The sequence below is a fragment of the Anastrepha ludens genome, chromosome 2, assembly GCF_028408465.1.
Source record: "Anastrepha ludens isolate Willacy chromosome 2, idAnaLude1.1, whole genome shotgun sequence".
In the NCBI taxonomy this organism is placed as follows: domain Eukaryota; kingdom Metazoa; phylum Arthropoda; class Insecta; order Diptera; family Tephritidae; genus Anastrepha; species Anastrepha ludens.
The window spans coordinates 62,050,897-62,072,263 of NC_071498.1; the positions used below are offsets into that span (position 1 = coordinate 62,050,897).

The window sequence follows — 21,367 nt, forward strand, 5'->3', positions numbered from 1 at the left end:
TACGCATTTACCTTGACGCTAGGTTGGATGAAAACGATTGGAGAGCACCCATCTGTGGTTACAGCGGCCCAAACGATTACCTGTGACGGGTATTGCTTCCTGGTGGCCAATCGATGAATCAAATTCTCGTATGAACGGTTGGTCAAATAAATCCAATCCTTTTGAGAGTTTACGAATTGCTTAATTTGAAAAATTTTCTCGTCAGAAAACGTAATGTTCGGAAATTGACCGCTTTCGGCCAAGCGAAGCAACTCCTTCCTTCTCTCAAGTCTGACTTGTTGCTACTTTGGTATGAAATCTTGCGCCTTTTGGATCTTGTAAGGCTTGACTTTGAGATCATTTTGCAGTATGCGGCGGATGCTACGGTCAGATATTTTCAGTTCTTTCGCCATTTGATTGGCACTTCGTTGGGGATTTCGCTCAAGTCACTTCTTCACTTTTTGAACCATTTCATGTGATGTTGCAGTCTTTTGATGTTCACCTCCATGACGTCTCGCCGCGTGAGTACTGCTGTATGGAGAAGCTGAATATGGGGATCGAAAGCAAAGAAAGAATCTATAAGACATGCAATTGACCAATTCTGACGTATACTGTGGAGACAAGGGTGGACATGGCTGTAACGAAAAAATACATAGTAACGGTTGAAAATTTCAATACATTTTTAGCTTCTCCAGGCCTTGTACTGGATAAGAAGATTCTACTGCAAAGAAATGATGGTGTTGTACGCCTACAAAAGGCTAATTGGGAAAACCTACAATCAAACATTGGCTCTACATAGCGGTAGTTGGGCCAAGGCACTACTGTGCCCTTCAGAAGGGTGTGAACATTAAAAGGGTTGACAAGGTTCAAAGACTCGCATCTGTTTCCATAACTGGTGCAAAGTCAACCACGCCTACAAACGGATTATATGCGACACTAAACTTCCTATCAGTAGACCAGCAGCCAAGATATGCGATGTGCTGGCAGTGCGAGAGTAAGGTTGAACACCTCAAGTAAGTGGTCAAACATGAGCTATGGCTACGGCTATAGTAAAATCCTGTCTGGCATTTCGGAGCTTTCCAGACTGCGGGACTATGCACTCCAGCCTACAATTGGCATTACGAAAGCGGAAACAGGATGATGTAGAGCAGGGCGAGTTCATCCATGGGTGTATACTCAGGCTGATCTGATGGCAATAATAAAAGTCCTGACACTAGTACAGTGCGATGCGATAACTGGAGATGATATCGACATTTTCACTGATAGCCAGGTGGCAATAAAATTCCTCACAAAGTGGCGCTATCGTTAAATGTACACAGCAATTGAGTGAGGCAATCCTAAGTACAAAAATAATTAAATATTTGTAAGCAATTAAAATACAAAAAACGTATATTTTATTGAAAAAATCGCCCAGCATTGGTGCATTTTCAACTGGTGAGCAGCTAGTCATTATACGATTTATGCGCTTAGAAAATTTTCAATTTATTTCAAATATTATTGCAGAGTACTTTTCTCAAAGCAACTTAACTTGACTTCGCACTTTCTAATCAGAAATTACAAAATTTGTGGATTTTCATGGATTATTTCAACCATTAGCTCTTCATATCTGTAGCATAAAAATCCAGCTTAATCAAAAATTAAAAATTTATTGTGCTAAAAGTAAAATGCGCGAAAGTCAAATAGCAACTTTTTTCAAAAGTCCACAGACATGCATCTGCATCTTCACCTACCCGCTTACATTACCTCGGCGCTCATTTACACCCTCTGTTGTTGAGGAAATTTTCTTACATCTTCAACTATCTTTCTAACTATTCACATGTAGGTGTGCACATGTATATATGTATATGTATGTATGTATGCATGTGTACTTCTATTTTCACTCTGTGTATACAAATACTCATGACTTACAAATGAATGAATATTTGAGTTTGTTTGTAATTTCGCAACTGTCAAGTGTTTGTCACTGTTGTTCTATAATACACGAATGTATACATTTTTGTTGTTATTGTTATTATTGTTGTTGTTGTTGCTGATGATATTCTCAACAAGTCATATGGTCATACAGCCAACCCGGCATTCAAGTGTAGCTGTCGACACAGTCATTCGGCCACTCACTTACTCAGTCCGTGTTAGTTTGTCCCCCAGTACACGTTTGTCCAGCTCATTTCGTAGAGGTGGATCTAGTAACTTGGACAATTGATTTATAAGCGGATTCCTCGCCATATCGTTATTGAAAGCTCGTTGTGCATAAGGATTGTGGAAGTGACAGTGCGTGGAAATCGTGTGGTGTTGACAGGACATAAGGGATATATAAAAGTGAAGAGTTGTGAGGATGTAATGATGTACGCCAACTCACAGTTGTAAATGAAAATGCTACAAAAACAAAATTTCTCTTTTTAAATTGCTAATTCACAAAAATTATGCTGAGATACCTTTAATTGCTTAGTTTTCAATGTTATTTAGTAATTTTAGCATTAAAGCGAGTGCGCTTTTGAAGTGTCCGAGCTCATTTTTTCAAGTGTAGATATTGAAGATTGAAGAAGTGGTTTATTTTTCAATTATCTTTCACTTGGCTTTGAGCTGAAAGTATTTGCCATAATTACAAATGTAAGTATTTAAATGTTATTGATGCTTAAAAAGTGGATTTAAAGTGAAGTACAATAAATTTAAAATATAACAATTTTTTTAACAATAAGTATAACTAAGTGTAGTCAGCACAAGGAATATTCAACATTTGGAATAATCCATCTACTTTTTTCGTTTTAAAAGTACTACAAAAAAGTTAAATATTTCTTGCTTTACTGGAAAGAGCGAATCATCCGTTTAATTGCGATGAATAGGGCGGCCGCCGTAGCCCAATCGGCTGGTGCGTGACAAACAACCGAAAATGCACAGGTTTGAGTCTCCGTGCATTAAAACATCAAAAAATGATAGAAAACATTTTTTCGAATAGTGCTCACTCCTCATCAGGCAATGGCAAGCCTCTGTGTGCATTTCTGCCATAAAAAGCAACTAATAAAAAACTATATTATTCTAAGCCCATTCTTATCTAAAAACCATTCTAGGCGGGCTTAAAACTGTAAATCCCTCCATTTGTGGAAAAACATCAAAACGCACAACACAAATACGATGAGGAGCTCGGCCAAATATTTGGTGAAAAAGAAATGCATTATCTTCTCGGCTAGATGGCTGTAGTGATCGACATCTAGTAAAGTATCGCTCAAACAATTTAAAGTTTATGTTTGTTGTCAAGGTGACATTTTACACTAAAAAAACTTCTTTTGCTGTTTTTTCTTGGTTCCATTCAGTTGTAAGTTAAAAGGTGTTACCAATTGAAGTCATCAAGGCCGCTGAAAATTGTGAATAGAGTTTTTGGTGCCGATGCTGTAACAGGGGTTATTACGTGAAATTTTGATTTCGTCGATTCCGTTCAAGCATTTTTTATGTTAAAGAAAATATCGCTAATGTCGATAAAATCACAGAAATAATCAAAGTTGAGCGGAATGGTAGCAGTCGTAGCATCGCCCAGAAGATCGACCATAAAACTGTTTCAAACCATTTGCAATGCTGATGCTATCAATGGTAGTGTCGATTTGGATGAAGATATTCGAAAATAATAATTTGGTTACAAAAGAGATTTTTTATTTCATCATCTTTTTGCGCGTTGGGTGTCCAAGTCAAGAAAATTTACCTGAAAATCCTGGGGGTTAAGCAAACTACGATTCGTTTTCTTATGTCAACAGAGGATACAGGAGACATGGCGCTTAAAATTTGTTTCACCGGTTACCATTTGTTTTTAGGATTCAATAAAATTTAAAAATATATATTTTAAAAAATATGAAGTTTTTTTTCATTTTTGTAAATCTCTGATTTTTAACATTAAAGGGTTACATAGGTCCAACACCGCCAAGAATATACTTAAAGAAAAACTATTTTTACAAGTGATAACAATAAAAATAAATACAAAAAAATTTTACGCATTGCTTTTAGTTTTTAAAATTTGTAAAAAAATTTATTTTAATTTTTCTTTACTAAAATTAGTGTATAAAAAAAAGGCGACCCAAAGTACAATGAAAAAAAAGTTGCTCCACGGTCTGCATCATTTCTCCTTGAAATGTTAATGAATCTGTTTAAATTAAAAAAATCTTGTAAAATAAAGTATGTCAAGGCGGATTTTTGAATTTCGAAAAATTTTGCAATTTACGGCATTTTAAAAAAAGTATGCGTTTTACGTCATAAATGTCAAACTTTAACCATGTTCATAACATTTTTTAATAAAAACATCAAAAATCCGGTTCGACAGACTATAGAGAAAATGCTTTCGAATATTAAAAAAACCACATAAAAAAATATTAAAAACTGTATGAGTTATCATGCAGACCGTGCCGGAAAAAGTAGTAGAAGTAGAAGCGCGCGGATCGCTCTCTACCTAGTTAATATGCAGTAGAAGCTATAATATTGGAAAATTCCGAATGAAAATTTCACAGTATATTTTTAACACTATACTTTCGAAAAAAGTTGATTTTGTTTTAATTCTGGACGTATGCAACCCCTTCAAAAGGAACACATAATAATCGTTTTACTTCGAAAAATTCTCCGTCTTCTTCTTCGTCCTTCTTATTCGTTTTACCTTCTCAATTATATTATATTTCTTCTAAGGTCTGGAAAAATACTACATTAATGCCACTTACCATTTCCGAGACCATTATCTTTCGCATAAACTTTGGTTTGTGGATATTTAAACACCTTGCCCATAGCAGCTGCCTCTATCTAAACGGCTTACTCCATATTTGCATTACGAGTCGCTATCGGGGTCCATTCATCATTTTAAAATTAGCAATCAGAAGCATACCTTCTACCTTTTTCACTTTATTACTTTCCCTTACAAAGTACTATAGTTTATACTTACGAGGTATGGAGTTACATTTACACCTGCATTCGCTATAATATGTAGAGTAGAATGGGGTAAGATAGGTCATTTTTTTTTGGAGAGCTCTTGCTACGGTGTTTTTGCATTGATTTTGAAAAATAAGCAGGATTTTGAAAGGTTGTTTATCTGCTAACATTTTGGTTATACTGACTTATGTTTGGCTAAATATTTTGGAAGCTGCATTCAATAAGACAAAGGTACTTTTTTTCGATATTTTCAAAATCGGGGGGCACGAAATTAAATTAACGTTTTAACTTTTATTTATAGAGTATGAACACTGCACATGTTATAAATGTTAGGAATTTTTCTTTAATTCATCACGCGAGCACGTAATGTTTCGAACGGAATTTTAAATTGTTTAGAGGCTGATCGAACACTAGCGCCATCTCGGACTGCCGCGATTGCGTTTTTTACGTCCTCTTCACTTCGTTTCGGCGTTTTTCGCACATAATTACGCACCATTTTGCTGCAAAAACAATTAAAATTTATTTTATTCAATTAAAAGTAGTGACCTATAATGCCCCCAGACATCTGACCTATAGTGCCCCCAAGCACATGCTTTATGTTAGTGTCGATATTTTTTTTTAAAACAAAAATATCAAAAAATTAACACATTATTCGTGTTCAGCATTATTTTCTACGTAAAATAAAACCCACCTGACAAATATTTACACACATTAAATGCACTGCACCGTAGAATAAAAAAAATGCTATGTCGGAGAAAAGCTCACAAAAAAACAAAACGACGCCAGAACTAGGATAACTAATCAATGGTGACGGCCGAAATGACAGTCGCGAACGTTGTTCCCCACCACGTATTCAATTCACATAAGACGAGTGACCTCTGCAAAAACAGTGCGACGAAACCCCCACCTACCTATTGTGCCCCCATACCTATCTTACCCCATTCTACTCTAGTAGTGCAATATTTTGACCATTTATTAATTTTCTATTTAGTTTTTTCATTTATTGAAAAACAAAAAAAATTCTTATATTGTATAATTCTTACTACAACAAAACTCATATAAGGGGTTAGGGGTAGTCAGAATTTTCAAAAAATTGGATTTTTTTGCATTTTATTAAAGTATAATATCTTTAAAATATTGTGTGAAAATTTTAAGTGAATCCGACAAATACTTTTTGAGTTATTCAAAAATTCTCAAAACTATGTTTTTTGAACCGGTGATCACTGTAACTTAAAAACCGTTTGGTAGATTTCAATAAAATTTATACTGCTTCGATTTTTTTTAAACAATTAACTGTCGGTTTTTTTCTCGAAAATCTGAAAAATATTTCCTGAGGCAGCCATATTGTTAATTTTGAAAAAGCAATGTTTCAATGAGGCACAAGATAACCTATTAATAAAATTAATTTCTCTTGTCCGATTGATTTTAAATGAATCTCCAAGGACTTTAGGTGATCACCACAAGGGACTTCTGGAGAAACGGGCTCCACACAAACATCGACAACTTTTACAATTATTAATTTTTTTGAAATTTTGCTGAAGTCAAATCGAAATTTGATGTATTAATGCTATGTTTTTATTTTTGTAAAATAAAGCAATTGACTAGCAAAACAAAATTACTGAAAATCATCATTTTTCCGGGTCTCTGACTACCCCTAACCACATACTTGAAAGTGTCAAACTTAGTACAAAATAAAAAAATTAAACAAATTTGACACAAATTTCAAGCTTTTTAATGCGAATTGTGGGTACATAGTTTTATAGCCCATTGGTTCTTATATTAAATAGTACAACTCTGAAGTGGGTCCAAGATTGTGTTAATTTTTTTGCAATTTTTTATCAAAAATATCAAAAATAAATATTATCACAAAATTGAGTGGGCTACAAAACTGCATAACCGAATTTTTCTAAAAACTCTGTTTAATAAGTCAAAATATTGCACACGAATTACTGATTGATTTAGCTAAAGGTTTTTTATTTTTATTTTACTGAAACTCATACTGAACTCAACTCATGTGAACTCAGCACACAGCATAAACCTTATAAGCTATTTTTGTTAGGAGCTATACCAGCTAGGCTTGAATTAAATTTTTCTTAACATTCGTTTTTCTTAAAACAATTCGCCAAAAAATATCGTCCCTCTCGGGGAGGGCTACTGAGACAGTATGTTGAGAGTACTCATTACATCTTAAAATTTTACCCATAAAAATCCATTCAGTAGTCTGGAAATCAATCACGGGCTCACAAATTTTCCTTTTTATTTTCTAGTAATATAGACAAGGACAATATGGTTAATAGCATAAAGACACAATTTATATTTTAATTTTCATCATTCTATGCATAATTTCCATTACTGGTGCGGGAAGTTTTTGTACTTTCCCCCACAAAATCTCAAATACGAAACAGGAAATGCTTAAAGTCATTAATGCACTCATCGCTACGAGTATTACACGCAAATCCCACAGTCTCATGGGTTCGAAACCGTGCTGTTTATTATGGTCATCTAGCCGAATCCAATTCATCTCCAGCAACTCCAAAAAGCTATTCCGGCGCCAGTGTTCTATCAGCCCAGCTTCTTGTAGACTCGCTACGAATTCATTTAAATGCTGACGATGCACTGAGCTCTCCTGCAAAGGCAGCACCATTAGATAATTTTTACCAAAACAAATATTCGAAATACGAAATAGTGGACGTGAATAATATTTTTGTTGCTGATCGTAGATGGTCCATATATCAGTGATCGGAAAAGCATACCTTGTATCTAATGTATCGCGCAGCAATAGAAATTCCGTGAGGTTAGTAAAAATAGTCAAATTTTGAATATATTTGCGAAAATCTATGCTATCCTCAACCCAACACAGTTCTTCATGGCGGAGAGCCACTTTGATGCCACTATTTAGCAAATCGTCGATGTTTGTTATTCTATCACTAGCGGGTGCATTTACGCTGAAACTCTGCAAATATGTATTGTAGGTGGTACCTATGATGACACCCGCCAGTGAAATAGTAATGCAAATCATTTTGTGCACAGCTGAAGCGCGCTTCGTCGTCCAAAAAGGCATGCCGAGTAGACCTAGTAGCACTGAGAAATTCACCACATGATCGATGAGCGATAGTTCCTGCTTAACTTGCCAACGTGCGATGAGTGCCCAAATGCAAGAGATCACCACCAAGCTGAGACAAAATAGCACTATGACCGTTTTATGTGCGATATTGTAGAAAAATTTCGACCTGGAAAGTGGCTGCTCCACGGGCACCATCAGACACCAATTGCTCCATTGGAAAAAAACCGAGAAACTCAAATCACGATCGCCACTTTCTATGGGCGTTAGTGAGCCAATGTCAATGGTTTTGTTCACGAAAAATCCCATCATGTCATTGTAAGTGAACATTTTATGGTCCAAGGATATGGGACACTCAATTGTGGCATTGTGGCGATATGCATATTCCGTTAAAGCTCTGCCCAAAAAGCCGCTCAGTGTTGCGTTGCCTTTCTGCGGTGTGTAAGTATAAATTTGCGGGTGCCATGAATTCATGATTATGCGTATCGGATGTCCATACATGTTTTCCATATGTTTGGGAAATATATTTTTGTAATCCGCAGCAAAGGTGCGCTTAACAACTGTCTGTGTGGGAAACAGTCGCAAGGTCCAGTAGCTTCCTTCCACCACAGCCATTATCGGCTGTAGAGCAATCACATTCAGAGCGCGATGCTTTCCACATACTTTCAGTATTAATTCAATGTATTCAACGCTAGCTGAACCGTCGAATAGTAGTATGAGGGGACTTTGTCTGTTGCGCCAAAGGCGTTGCCACAGAGTTTTCAATAACTCTAAGTCAAACTTGAGCTGGTGATTCAGTTGGGCGATGGTCAATAGTTCAGTATTGAATTTTCTTATATAACGTTCGATAGGTGGTGAGCTATCCAAATGCAGCATTGGTAGTGCAAGTTGTGAGGTCAGTACGCGTAGTAGGTGCGAGACCTCTAGTACATCGGCTGAGTCTATGGCTGTTTTATTTCTATAGCTGATGTAGAGTATAGTGCTCACCGGGTGTTCCAAAGAAGTGATCATCGCAATACTAGTAAGTGTGCGCGAGAATTCCTGGCCAATTGTTGATAGCCCAATTAGATTGAGTAGCGCCGTGAGATTACAGAAACTCCGCATATCAGCTGCGTTGAATTGCTTCCCGCACAAGTTGAGTTGAACTCTTCTGCAACTTACTTTCGAACTTTTCGTGCTCAGACTCGAGCAATGAATGGCGATATTTTATTTTATATTCCTGTGTGCTGTACCTTTATAGCCAACGCATGCACGAGTATTTGCGTGTAAAGATTAATGTCCTGACATTAAGTTGTCTTCTGATTGAAGATAGTCCCACAATACATCGTTTAGCAAATATGAATAGCGAAATGACTAGCAAATATGATTTATATATATTGATTGAAGAGCTATGAGAAGAGATAGGGCTGCGATAGGGTTATCTAATATCCTTTGAACTTTTAACAAAAATACACTTACTTATATGCATTACTTTCAACCATCAAGATGCTTTTATTAGCTCCCTCTAATATATTACTTTTTGCCATATTAAGGTAGGCACCCGCTTGCCTAGGATGAGTATGTCGAATATATGTATATTCCTCACGCTCAGTTTTGAAGGCGGAAATAGATGAGGAACCAACTAACTTTATTTTATCACTTCCAAGGAAGGGAGTGTGAGGAAGGAATGTAAAATATTGGTTGGAGTACTGACATGAGTACTCCATACCACGCAGCCAAAATGGGATTTGTCCAGAACGACGCGTGTAACTTATGCGAAGAAGAAAGTGGTACATTAGAACCTCCTTTGCCACTGTCCTGCTCTAAGCTGAACTCGTTACATTTACCTAAGATCAGTATACTTTTCAACTGACAACTTTGCTGACAAAAGTTTAAACTGTTTATTAAAACTCGCCAAGACATGCACCCTGAACTATGTTTAACACGACTCTAACAAAACTGGTAACACTGCAGACTCTTGTGGTCTATGTAAGATCTATTCGGAGCAGTCAGATATACCGAACCTATCATTTTGAAGGTAATTCCTTAATAGCAAAAACTGAGTTGATCGCTGCTCTGGAGGCGAGTTTTTTCACTATCAAATGCATGAGTCATAGACAAGAACAGTCAGGAAAGTAGATGCATAGAAACCTCTCTCCCAAGCTGCAGTAGGTTTTGGAGAATCCGTATGTGTGTGGTCTGGCGTGAACTTGATGGAACAAAAAATATGTGTTTGGCGAGCTTCTTCTCTAATTTGTGATGCGCTTTCTGATGTTACCCTCTAAGTGGAATGGCCTTAAATTTTATTCCTCCTTCGAAAGTGGGCTTTTATGACAAACTACTTGGAGGTTTGCCATGGTCTGCGGCAGACTAAAGCCATTATATATATATATATATATATATATCATATAATTGGCGCGTACACGTTTTTTGAGTGTTTGGCCGAGCTCCTCCTCATATTTGTGGTGTGCGTCTTGTGGTGTTCCCCAAATGGAGGGACCTACAGCTCCAAGCCGACCCCGAACGGAAAATATTTTTTAAGAGGAGCTTTTTTATGGCAAAAATACACTCGGAGGCTTGCCATTGCCTTCAGATGGGCGACCGCTATTAGGAAAAACGTTTTCTTCTTTTTGGTCTTTCACCGAGATTCAAACTTACGTTCTCTTTGAATTCCGAATGGTTGTCATGCACTAACCTATTCGTCTACGGCGGCCGAAGCCATTAGATAAAGTTTTTTTATTATTTATCCTTGCATTCCGGCCACTCTGTAGTGTAGGGAAATAAAAGAGCGGATTAGTGTACAAGGAAAGGTTCTGAGCTCGACTTTCAGAAGAAATTGAGTCGGTACAATACCTCCTCTGTGAATGTCCTGAACAAGGCAGTTATAAAGGAGCTTCATTCCGTGTTTTGCATAATGGCATTCTCAGTGAGACGTTCTCCTCTTCTGGTGGAGTGAGACAGAGGTGTGCCTTATCTTCGCTTGTATTTAGCACAGCCCTGGATGCTGTGCTAGAATCTGTTAATATTAAAAGTTATGGCATAGACTTGGGGGCTGCGTTACAAGTTAAGCCACCTCGAGTATGCCGATGATTTGGTCTTTATATTAAATCGCCATGCTCATATGCATAAGAATGTCTCAACATCGGCATCGATAAAACCAAATTTTTACGAATCAACGCCAAAACAGATGCCCAATTTAATATTATATTAGTGGAAATCTAGTAGAGGGCGTTACTCAATTTGAGTAACTTGGAAGTATTGTTACTACTGAGGGGCTACCGTCATTGACACCATCAACCTGCTAAAGAAGGTAGATGCGATTTAGCCAATTCAAATAAGATCTGCGGAACTAGAGGCTTGGTCTCAAACACTAAATTAAAATTGTTTAATGCTTACGTATATGCGTATAGAGTAGCTTAGTACTAACTGAACTCGCATTTGCTTAGGAAAATTTCGCCCAAAAGTCATTGACTCAACGATGATTTTATTGAAGTGTTCAATGATATAAAAATGACGTGCATTTTGAACTTTTCGCCTTTGCACAGAAAACCCTGTTATTTATAGTGAAACGTAAGCAATAAATATCGCAAACGAAGAGGTAGCGTGGAAATGTCACGCAGAAAGAAAGTTGCAACGAAAACAATTGAAAAGTATCGCATTTGTTATCAGTCCCAATATAAGTTAAGGTGGCACACTATGATTATGTATTAAATATTATTTTCTATATAATTGTTAGAACACCTAAAAATAAAAAATCTGAGTAAAGAAATGCTTGAAATATTTAATTTTTAGTAATTTGGCATATTCGTACTATTTACGGTTTGAGCCATTAAAAAGCGCGGGAGAACAATGTAAGTAGCTGCCAACACGTAGGTCAAATAAACTATTTTCCAAAGTACGTGTTTTATTTCAATTTTGACGTCTTTCACACTTTGCCGTCAGGAAGTCGTTGAAGCGGTAGAAAATAATTTCATTGCGCTTGTTATTTTTTATTTGCCTACATTTGTTGTTGTTTTTCGTTAATACAGAGCTATTTAAATTGGCTAAATATTTGTGCACTTGAGTGCAATTTAACACTAAAATATTTACACGCTACCACTACCAAACAACGCCAGCTATGAATTAATGAAATGTGTGCGAGGCAAAAACTATAACTGTATCTGTATGTATGCACTTATGTATGTATATCTAGGTGGTAAAATATTAACATGTAGCTGTTAGATGGAATATTAAATTCAAAATAATGATGCATCTACTTATTAATATGACCATTGCTGTTACTGTTTTTCTTTTATATTTGCCACTTGTTTTATATGTATATTTATTTATATTATATTTCATATTTTATATTTTTTATTTTATATTTAAATTTCGCATTTTATATTTTATATTTTATAATTTATATTTTATATTTTACATTTTTTTATGTTTTATATTTAATATTTTATATTTTATATTTTATATTTTATAATATATTTTATATTTTATATCTTATATCTTATATTTTATATTTTATATTTTATATTTTATATTTTATATTTTATATTTTATATTTTATATTTCATATTTCATATTTTGTGTTTATTTTATATTTTATATTTTACATTTTATGTTTTATGCCTTGTATGTATTGCAGCTTTATTAAAGCTATCATTTGCGTGCTTTGAAGATGCGTTTTAACATATTGAACACTTTGCAACCCGCCCTTGTGGAGAAGACATCTGTCTCTAGTTCTGAGCAGTACTCACTCTCAACACCATTAAAGGCGTCATCCCCACCTCCGCGTCTACAACGCCAAGTTACCATAGAGGCAGAGCCTGATTCACTCGATAGTGTTATCAGTAACCCACAGTCGTATCCAATAACAATCGTACCAAATCGGCCGGCAAGTTTCTATGGCTATCCGACAAATGGTGGCAGAACTTTTAATCGGCAGACAAGTTCCAGGTAAGCGAGTACTCTGAGTACAGAACTTATTTTCATTTAAGGGGGGAGCCTGGCTTATAAGGTCAAAAAAAGCAATTTTTTTTTTCGTTTTAAGCGATTTCTAATATATTTCAGAATAATCACACAAAGTTACAGAGCCTAATTCTCAATATTTCCGTAGATACAAAGCGAAAGGTAGGCGAGCGTTAGGTAATTAGGCTGTGACCGGACAGCTATAGTACAAACTTTATCTTCTTTTCTCGACTTTTCATTTTTATGATTTCTTTGAATTGGCGTACATGAATGAAAAGAACTAGTGAACCTTTTGAAATGAAACGTAGCTTGTTCCCTTCAGTATTGAATACTCTTCTATTTGAACTAACAAAATAGATAAAAAAAAAATTTTCAAGATTTTTATACCAAGTTGAAGTGATTTTTTTTGTTATAGAAAGGCATTTTTTTCTTTAAAACCTCCAAAAAGTTGAAAGTTTGGAATTTCTCTCAGTTTTCTTAGTTCATCTAGAATAAAAAATCATGGTAATTAGAAATCCATTTGAATTCTTTGCTTTACATAATAATTACGAGCTGTATCTTGTACGCCAGTTGGAAATTCCAGCGATGCAGCGCTCTACTAGTTTCTATGTTAAACATTTTTTCAACTTATTTTAACCAGTACACAAATTTTTTATACTTTTTAAATGTTCATTAAAAGATAGAAAAAACTTTGCAGTGCTAAATTAATATTTTCCTTAAAAAAAAAATCGCAAAGAGATGCAATTTTTAGACCTCATAAACCAGGCTCCCCCCTTAATTTCATTAAGTCTATGGTTTCATTAAGTCTTAAATGAATATAATATTTAAAGGCAAATATATTCCAGGAAAAAATTAGTGTAACTTGTCCAAAATTTTCGAAAAACTGTCTTTTTGCGGTTTTCGAATTTTTCAGATTTTTTTAATACTTTTCCAAGGAATAACGCAACTATACTTTGTAATGTTTACAATTTTCATAAAGGGAGAAAAAAATTGTAAATAAAAGTATTTCAAAAGAAATGCAGTGTTGTTTGCGCTGTTTTTTTGGTAATTTTCGAAAAATATTTCCCCGACTTTTTAAAATATTTTTTTAAGTAATAGCGTAAATTATACTTTGCAAGGTTTGAAACTTTAATAAAAGCATACAAATTTTTAAATAAAAATATTAGAAAAAATACAGTTTAGCTAGTACAAAATTTTCAAAAAAATTATTGTTTTGGTAATTTTAATACAAATATTTAAAGAAAACTCAGTTTAACTTGTCCAACATTTTTGAATTTTTTTGTTTTTTTGGTATTGTAATTTTCCAAATATATTTCCCAGATTTTTAATTTTTATATTTTTTATTTTAATATTTTTATTTTTTCACGGAGCAGCGTAAACTGTACTCTGTAAAGTTAGTAACTTTCATAAAAGTTCCAAAAACCACTATTTTTTTTAATATAGTTGACATTACAGCAAAATTCGCATAAGCTAAAGTTTCAAACTTTGTGCAACATTTTTCAAACATTTTAAAAGCTACATCAAATATTGAAACTTGTTCACCAGAATTTTTCGAATTTTTTGGGTATTATTTGGGAATTTGTTATAGCCAATTGAATTTAAGTACGACAAAGTGCAAGTTTCAAGTTTCAAGCGGAATATCGCTGGTTTTTGACAATTTTTTTTTCTGTACTGAAGTACTTGTACGTATACGATAAGGGAAACAATGAAATATTTAGATCAAACTGGCGAAGCGCCTGCATACAATGCTCATTTATATATGATTGTTCTTGTAATGTTACACAGGGTGAACAATAATCGACGCGCCATTGACCAGATTGTGTCGACACTAAGCGAAAAAGCCTTCGCAAATTTCTGCAAAAGGGTAAGGTTAGGTTAGGTTAGTATGGTTGTCCAGGGAGTGAGCACACTTCGGATTCGTCTTTTGTGATACCATTGTCAAGGAAGTGAGGAGAGGGGAAGGACCGATGAGGTGCAGGGAGAGGGCGGGGAGAGGTGGTGATGGGAAGGTTAGGAGCGTGCGGATTATGAACGATGACTATGTTTGCGTCAACCGCTTAATGCTGCTGATGAAACTCATCAGATTTTTAATGTCAGCGCCAGCTATATCAGCAGGCGTGGCAAAGAAGTAAGAGCCAAGATGCCTGAATCTTAGCCCCGCCAGGGCAGGGCAGCTAAGGAGAAGGTGCTGAGATGATTCCACCTCATCCTCCATACATCCAGCACAGAAAGGACTCGAGGTGATTCCAAGTCTCACAGCATGCAAAAGGGCAAACGTAAACCGAAAATCAATAGGCAGCTATTTAATGGTATATACCATATATTAAAATAATAAAATAAAAGGACAAAATTTATCAAATGCAACGTTTTTGCTATTCAAATTTACTCTCTTAAAGATATTGCATCCGAGCGAAACAAAAACCGAATTATGTTATTAAATTAAAACGGGTGTGTTTAGTGTTAAAAACAGGTGCAAATGCCAAATATGATGTGAAAAAAGCAATATTTTTTTTTCTTAAAAAAAGTACTAAGTATATTAACCTACACTTAATTTATTTGTGTCCAATTGCGCGTGGCTTTTGGATAAATAAATCGTTACTTGAATATTACGGCCTCTTTATAGTAGTAATTTTTTTACTTATAAACATAAGATATGAGTTTTCAAAAACACCACTTATTTTCATTAAGGCAACGACTTAATAGGGTTGCACTCAAGGAGCTGGGAATAGAAAAGTTATCTTAAGGGAATGTTTGGATAGAAGCTTAAAGCTCTTAAAGCTATCTTCAGTGAATACATTTTAATTAGATATGTTAGTCTATTTCACAAGAAGGGAGCGGGTCTTGCTTTTTAAGGTAAATGTGTAATAGTGAAACTCGTGTCTATTTTGGGTGGGACAGAGTAAAATCCGATGATAGTGGTCACCATCTTTATACTCACGGTTCAAACGTGGACAATGAAACCGGATAGGGAGTGTACTCGGAACAAACATCTTTGAATTGGTCCTTTAGACTCTCAGACCGGTGTAGCGTCTGCCAAGCTGAGATCTACGCTATAGACAAAGTAGCAAAAACGATAAGGCTAGTGGACTAATCTTAGACTAACTTTACCATTTTTGTTGATAGTCAAGCAGCGATCAAAACACTGGTCTCAACGCTCATCAATTCAAGAGGTATCAAAGAATGCAGGAGGTAATTTTCGCTCATCCAACAACATAACGCCACTCTTTGTTGGGCCACTTTGGAGTGGAAGGAATTGAAAGAGCGAATGAGTGTGCAAGGAAAGGCTCTGACCTTCAGCGAGTGGTAGAGGATATAAGCATCCCTCTAAAAGAACTGTACACTGCGATTGACTCTAACGTAATCGCGGAAACCAGTAGAAGGTGGTCTCTGACTACTAACTGCAGGTCCTTCAAAGGGTCTTGGGCAAAACTGAGTCTTAAAAGGACAAAATGTCTTCTGAGCATCCTCACAGGTGTTATAATGGGTCAATCCACTATTGGCACCCTAGCCAATAGAATGCGAGTTGTGGAGATGAAGAAGAAATGGAGACGGTACAACACTTCCTCTGTGAATGCCCTGCATTTCAGGGAAGCCGTGCCAAATATCTTGGCGATTAATTCTTCGAAGACCTGGAAAATTTGCATAATGTCTCACTGGAAGGAATAGTTACCTATTTAAAAAGATCTAAGTCGCATAAGCAACTTAGTTAGGGGATGGAGATTAAATGAAGGTATCACTATAGGCCTTAGGGCCACCGAGTGTTTTGTCTTACACAAGCATCCTGGCTAACCTAGCCTAGTTAATTCTTCTACAAAAACCATATATATAAATCCAAGTTTTAAAATTTGTGAAAGTTGAAATTGAATTTTGAATAAAATTTTAAACTATCTAATAGCAATTTTTAGGAAATATTCGATTATGAAGGACGATGTTGGGTGTTCTTTTCCACTTTTAAAAATTTGGAGGCATTCGTTATATTGAGAAAATGCAAGAGATCGCCAGCCTAAAAAATGGTGAAAAATCAACTCGGTTTTTGAACCACTTTAAAGTTGCACTTTATTGTATCTGTGCAATTTGTATGCCTAAAATAATGCGAAAACAAAAATGTGTACAAATATTTTGAAAAATCTGAAAACAACTTTTGGCGGGTGATAAAAAATCTAAAATAATTAACAAAATATAAAAAATACCTCAAGGCAAATTGTTGAAAGTTAAACATTTTTTGTAATCCCGGATAAACTTTACTCATCTTTTTATTAATTTTTATTACTTTTAAATTTATAATTTATTAAATTAATGTTTTATTCTGATAACTAAAAAAATTTCTCGTATCACTCACTCTCTATTGAAGTCCTGCCTATTTATTTTTTCTGCTCTCTATTGAAGTTCTGCCTCCCGCTTTGCTAAACTTTTCCCTTTTTTCGTCAATTTTTATCGACCAATGAACCATCGGCGCGTATGGGAGGATTGCCAATTAGCTATATTGGAATTTACACTGGCTGTGCTCCCAGACTGTTCGTAACACAAATTTTAAGTGGTGAGTTGCCAAACATCGATTTGAGTTCTAGGGACGTTCCACTTTCCCATCCAAGTTCCAAACTTCAAACTTCTGCTTCATGAGGGATAAAATAGAATAGAAACGATGAATTCATGAAGGGTGATTTAGTGAATTTATTTCTCAATTACCTGCTTAGTGAAAAGTGGATTTTGTTGGTAAAGGAAGTATCCATTAGATTTATTAGATTTATAGGAACCTGAATAGATTGACATTAGGCTGTTGAGGGAGTTGCATAGACATTTGTTATTTTATATATAATATATATGTAACTTAAGCTCCTTGATCGCTGTGCAAGGAATATATTTTGCTGATTCAGAAGGCTGACATATTTTTTGTAAAGAATTGCTGGAAAAAAACCCGCACATTTTCAATGTCTATAAACTTTCCCTGCCAGTTCATTGGAACTCAGAATTGATGAAAACTTGAAAAAGCACATTTTACAGTCATGCCGACGTCGAGTAAAAGCGGTTTACCCTAATGTATGCACAATCATACTTGTAGTCAATGTTTTTTCATAATAATCTGTGTGGTCTGATTTCTATCTACCAGCTGCATATTTTGGCACCTTTAAAACTTTAAAAATACCCTCAAACACGCTTTAGTGAAGTGCCTAAATCAAAGCAAACAACTAATCGTTTCAGTCAATACTAACATACGTTTGGAAAACAACATTTAACCTGCGCTAAATTTAAAAAATCTGTTATTTTATGTAAACGCTTTTCATTTGCTCCTCAGTCTTAAATAGCCGTTTAAAATTGTTTTTCACATAAATTTTAGCACCAATATAATCAATTCGACAAATACGCTAAGGAATAACAAAACAACTGCTAAATAGGCTTTTAGCAACTACGCTTGCATGTGAAGTAAATCAATTTTATAAATCACTGCAGTGTTTCTTCATTTCTACGCTTCATTTCGAAAGCCTAGCGAATTGGAAGTCAGTTGAGTGCTCGCGGCTTTGGTTGGTGGTACGCGTGCGTGGCTGATCATTTTATCGTTTAAGCCTGTGAAAAGTATCGATTATTTTGCTAAAAGTGCTTCATGCCTACTACTTTTTGATGTCGATTTCAAGCTATCCTTTCTTGGTAAGGTTATTCTAATTCCGAATACGAACAAAAATGCAAAACCCGCGCAGTGAAGTGTCAATGGTGAATGAAGCGGAGGAAGTGGCCGTTGAGAAGGAGGATTCGAATCCATTGTCATTTCAATGGAAACGCCAGTATATGCGAGGAATATCTGCTGCACCCTCACAGGCGTGCGTCTACTATGAGGCGTTGAAAGGATCCAGTGCCTCGCTAGTGAGAGGGTATGTGAGAGTAAAATTATATTTGTAATAAGTACTTGAAAAGTGGCGTAATACCTCAGAAAAAGCTGCAGCTAAAAATAAGTAACACCATGCGTATTAAAGGCTTTAAGCATTTGATATATAGAAAGAATTTGGGATGATAGTCAACAGGAAGTAAGCAACCTATGTATGCGCAGGGTATTCGCGGAAAGAATCAAGAATAAAAAGCTGAATTAAAAAAGTGTTTTTACCGGACGTGTCAGAGTGTCCTCTCCACTACATTTTTATGCCCTTCATATAAAAAATAATCTTTGCAATACAATCAGCTAAGTATTGAAATGAAAAATATTTACATCGAAAATGGCATTTGCAGCCTTAAAAGCATTAAAAATTATATTTTTCAACGAATACTCATAAATTCGCATAATTTGCACGACAGCGCCACCTATCGTAAGCTTTAGGTAAAAATAAATATCAGGAATCAATTTCTTGACCAAAACTCTTATTAGGTCCCATTGAAACCAAAAAAAAAGACATCGTTCGAATTTTACGAATTGTTTCTTGTATACAGGGTAGTTCAAAAAGGACGTACAGAAAAAAAATCATAATTATTTGATCTTACGGCAGGTGTAGGATATTTACTTTTGGCTTAATCAAATAGGCAGAACTTTGGTGCATTGTGTATTAGTGTAGGTGATTTGAGTATAGTCGATGAATGAAATTTACCTCTATTGCAAACTTTAGGAAATAGCAACAGCTCTAGGTTTTTTGAGTAAAAAATGTTTATTCAAAATTTTGCGTCGATGATGGGGATGGGTAATGAAGATTTTTGTTCTGTGTTACTTAATAATAAAATAAATAATTGGCGCGGACACTTCTGTTAGGTGTTTGGCCGAGCTCCTCCTCCTATTTGTGGTGTGCGTCTTGATGTTGTTCCACAAATGGAGGGACCTAGAGTTTCAAGCCGACTCCGAGCGGCAGATATTTTTATGAGGAGCTTTTTCATGGCAGAAATACACTTGGAGGTTTGCTATGCCTGCCGAGGGGCGACCGCTATTAGAAAAATGTTTTTATTAATTTTGCTTTCACCGAGATTCGAACCAACGACTTCTCTGTGAATTCCGAATGGTAATCACGCACCAACCCATACGGCTACGGCGGCTGTGTTACTTACCTTATATGAAAAATCGTATAGGTATTTTACATATTTTTAACCGTCCGTTGTGTGAAAGTTTTATATTCTTTCGTTGTTTAAAATGACCTGGCCAGGCCACCTATGAGAACACGTGCTTTATTTATAGGCTGGTACGAAAATTATGTCTGTAATCAATTTAAGTGTAATACCGATTAATAAAAAAACAGATTGATTAGTGTTAAAAGAAATTTATTTATCAAGGTTCATCCTTCTTACTGTTTTTTAAAAATTATTTGAAAAATTCAATTTATAAATAAATAAAAATATAAAATTTTAAAAGTTGCTTATGAAGTTGACGTAGTTACTGCAGCTAGACATATGCTGCAAGTGTAGGTTTTGGTTTTTAAACCGTGAGTTAAGCACATTGCATCTTTGTAAATGTGGCAAGTAAATCGGGTTTTTCTTTTAAACTTATCCAGTTTGGTACATAGCTTGCACAATGGACGGTACTGTGAGCTTACGGGCTTTGATGCAGTTTTTTGTGCTGGGGCCGTCGAAGTTGATGGTGAATCCTGTGAGTGAGACATTATTTAAATTAATTATATATTTCAGTACGAATTCGGATGTTTGTATAAATACTTACATAAAATACATTGAACTATTGCATTGCTATTTTAATTCCTGGTCTACCATATACCCTGGGATTTGCTGCGCGTGTTTCCGTATGATAACATAGATACATTTTCATCCAGGAAAGCAAACAAAGTCTGATATAGAGGTCGAAACTTTTTATACGGCCTTGTCTTTTTGTTCAGTAAATCATAGAGGAACAAATTTTCTATTTGGGCGCACTGTGCCTACGACAGATAATCCCTTCTGCATAAGAGGATTGGCCAATTCGAGTGATGTGAAAAAGTTATCGCAATACACCGTTCGGCCGGAATTACGATACCTCTCAACCAAATCCAGTACCACTCTTTCACCTTGGTTAATTTCTCGTTCTTCATTTGGTCGTTTTCCTGTGGAAATCTGTCCCTTGAGAGGGTAGTTTGTTGAAGAATCGCAGACCCACCAAATTTTAATTCCGTACTTTGCCGGCCTAGACGGAATATACTGCGTAAACTTAGTTGCTCATCTACTGTTATTGCTGCATTTGGAGTATATGCTTCTTGCAGATTGTGATTTCATCATAGTCCAAATGTCGTCGATTGGTGCAGATTAACACAACAGCATACGTTCTGAACGAGTATTAGCTCCATCAAAACGAACAAACCGAAGCAACATTTTGAATCGATCTAACGACATTGTTGCATTATAAATATCAAAATGCCGAGAATGCCATAGATCCTTTGCTTGCATATTTTACAGTGGAACACACCGGAAAATAATAGCAATCCAAACCAAGCATACATTTCCATTTCGTCTGTGGGCTTCCACTCTTTTTTACATGTTAGATTAGCCTCGTTCCAGGCCTTGATCATTTCTCCTACTTTCCAATTCGTCTGACGAACAATT

At 35.6% G+C, this 21,367-nt stretch overlaps 2 protein-coding genes across 5 annotated transcripts in view; one reads left to right on the plus strand and one right to left on the minus strand.

The window, feature by feature from the left end:
• The first annotated feature begins 2,073 nt into the window (after positions 1 to 2,073).
• LOC128871621 (G protein-activated inward rectifier potassium channel 3) overlaps positions 2,074 to 21,367 on the plus strand; it is a 71,514-nt gene continuing 52,220 nt past the window's right edge. For 2 of the 4 annotated variants that reach the window (XR_008456044.1, XM_054113512.1), the window contains exons 1-2: positions 2,074 to 2,586; positions 12,552 to 12,862. Coding sequence is in view for 2 of the 4 variants with exons in the window: in XM_054113512.1 (XP_053969487.1) it covers positions 12,585 to 12,862 (278 nt within the window). In the remaining 2 variants the exon portion in view is untranslated. Of the gene's footprint in view, positions 2,587 to 12,551; positions 12,863 to 18,395; positions 18,739 to 21,367 lie in introns of those variants that run through there. The other 2 variants (XR_008456045.1, XM_054113514.1) reach the window with 2 other exon arrangements.
• LOC128863825 (uncharacterized) lies at positions 7,187 to 9,040 on the minus strand. The gene has a single exon (XM_054103230.1). It carries the CDS (start codon positions 9,038 to 9,040, stop codon positions 7,187 to 7,189), a length of 1,854 nt encoding a protein of 617 aa, XP_053959205.1.

Excerpts from the sequence above, each read along its gene's own strand:
- LOC128863825 (XM_054103230.1), bottom strand. The coding sequence starts at position 9,040 with ATGCGGAGTTTCTGTAATCTCACGGCGCTACTCAATCTAATTGGGCTA.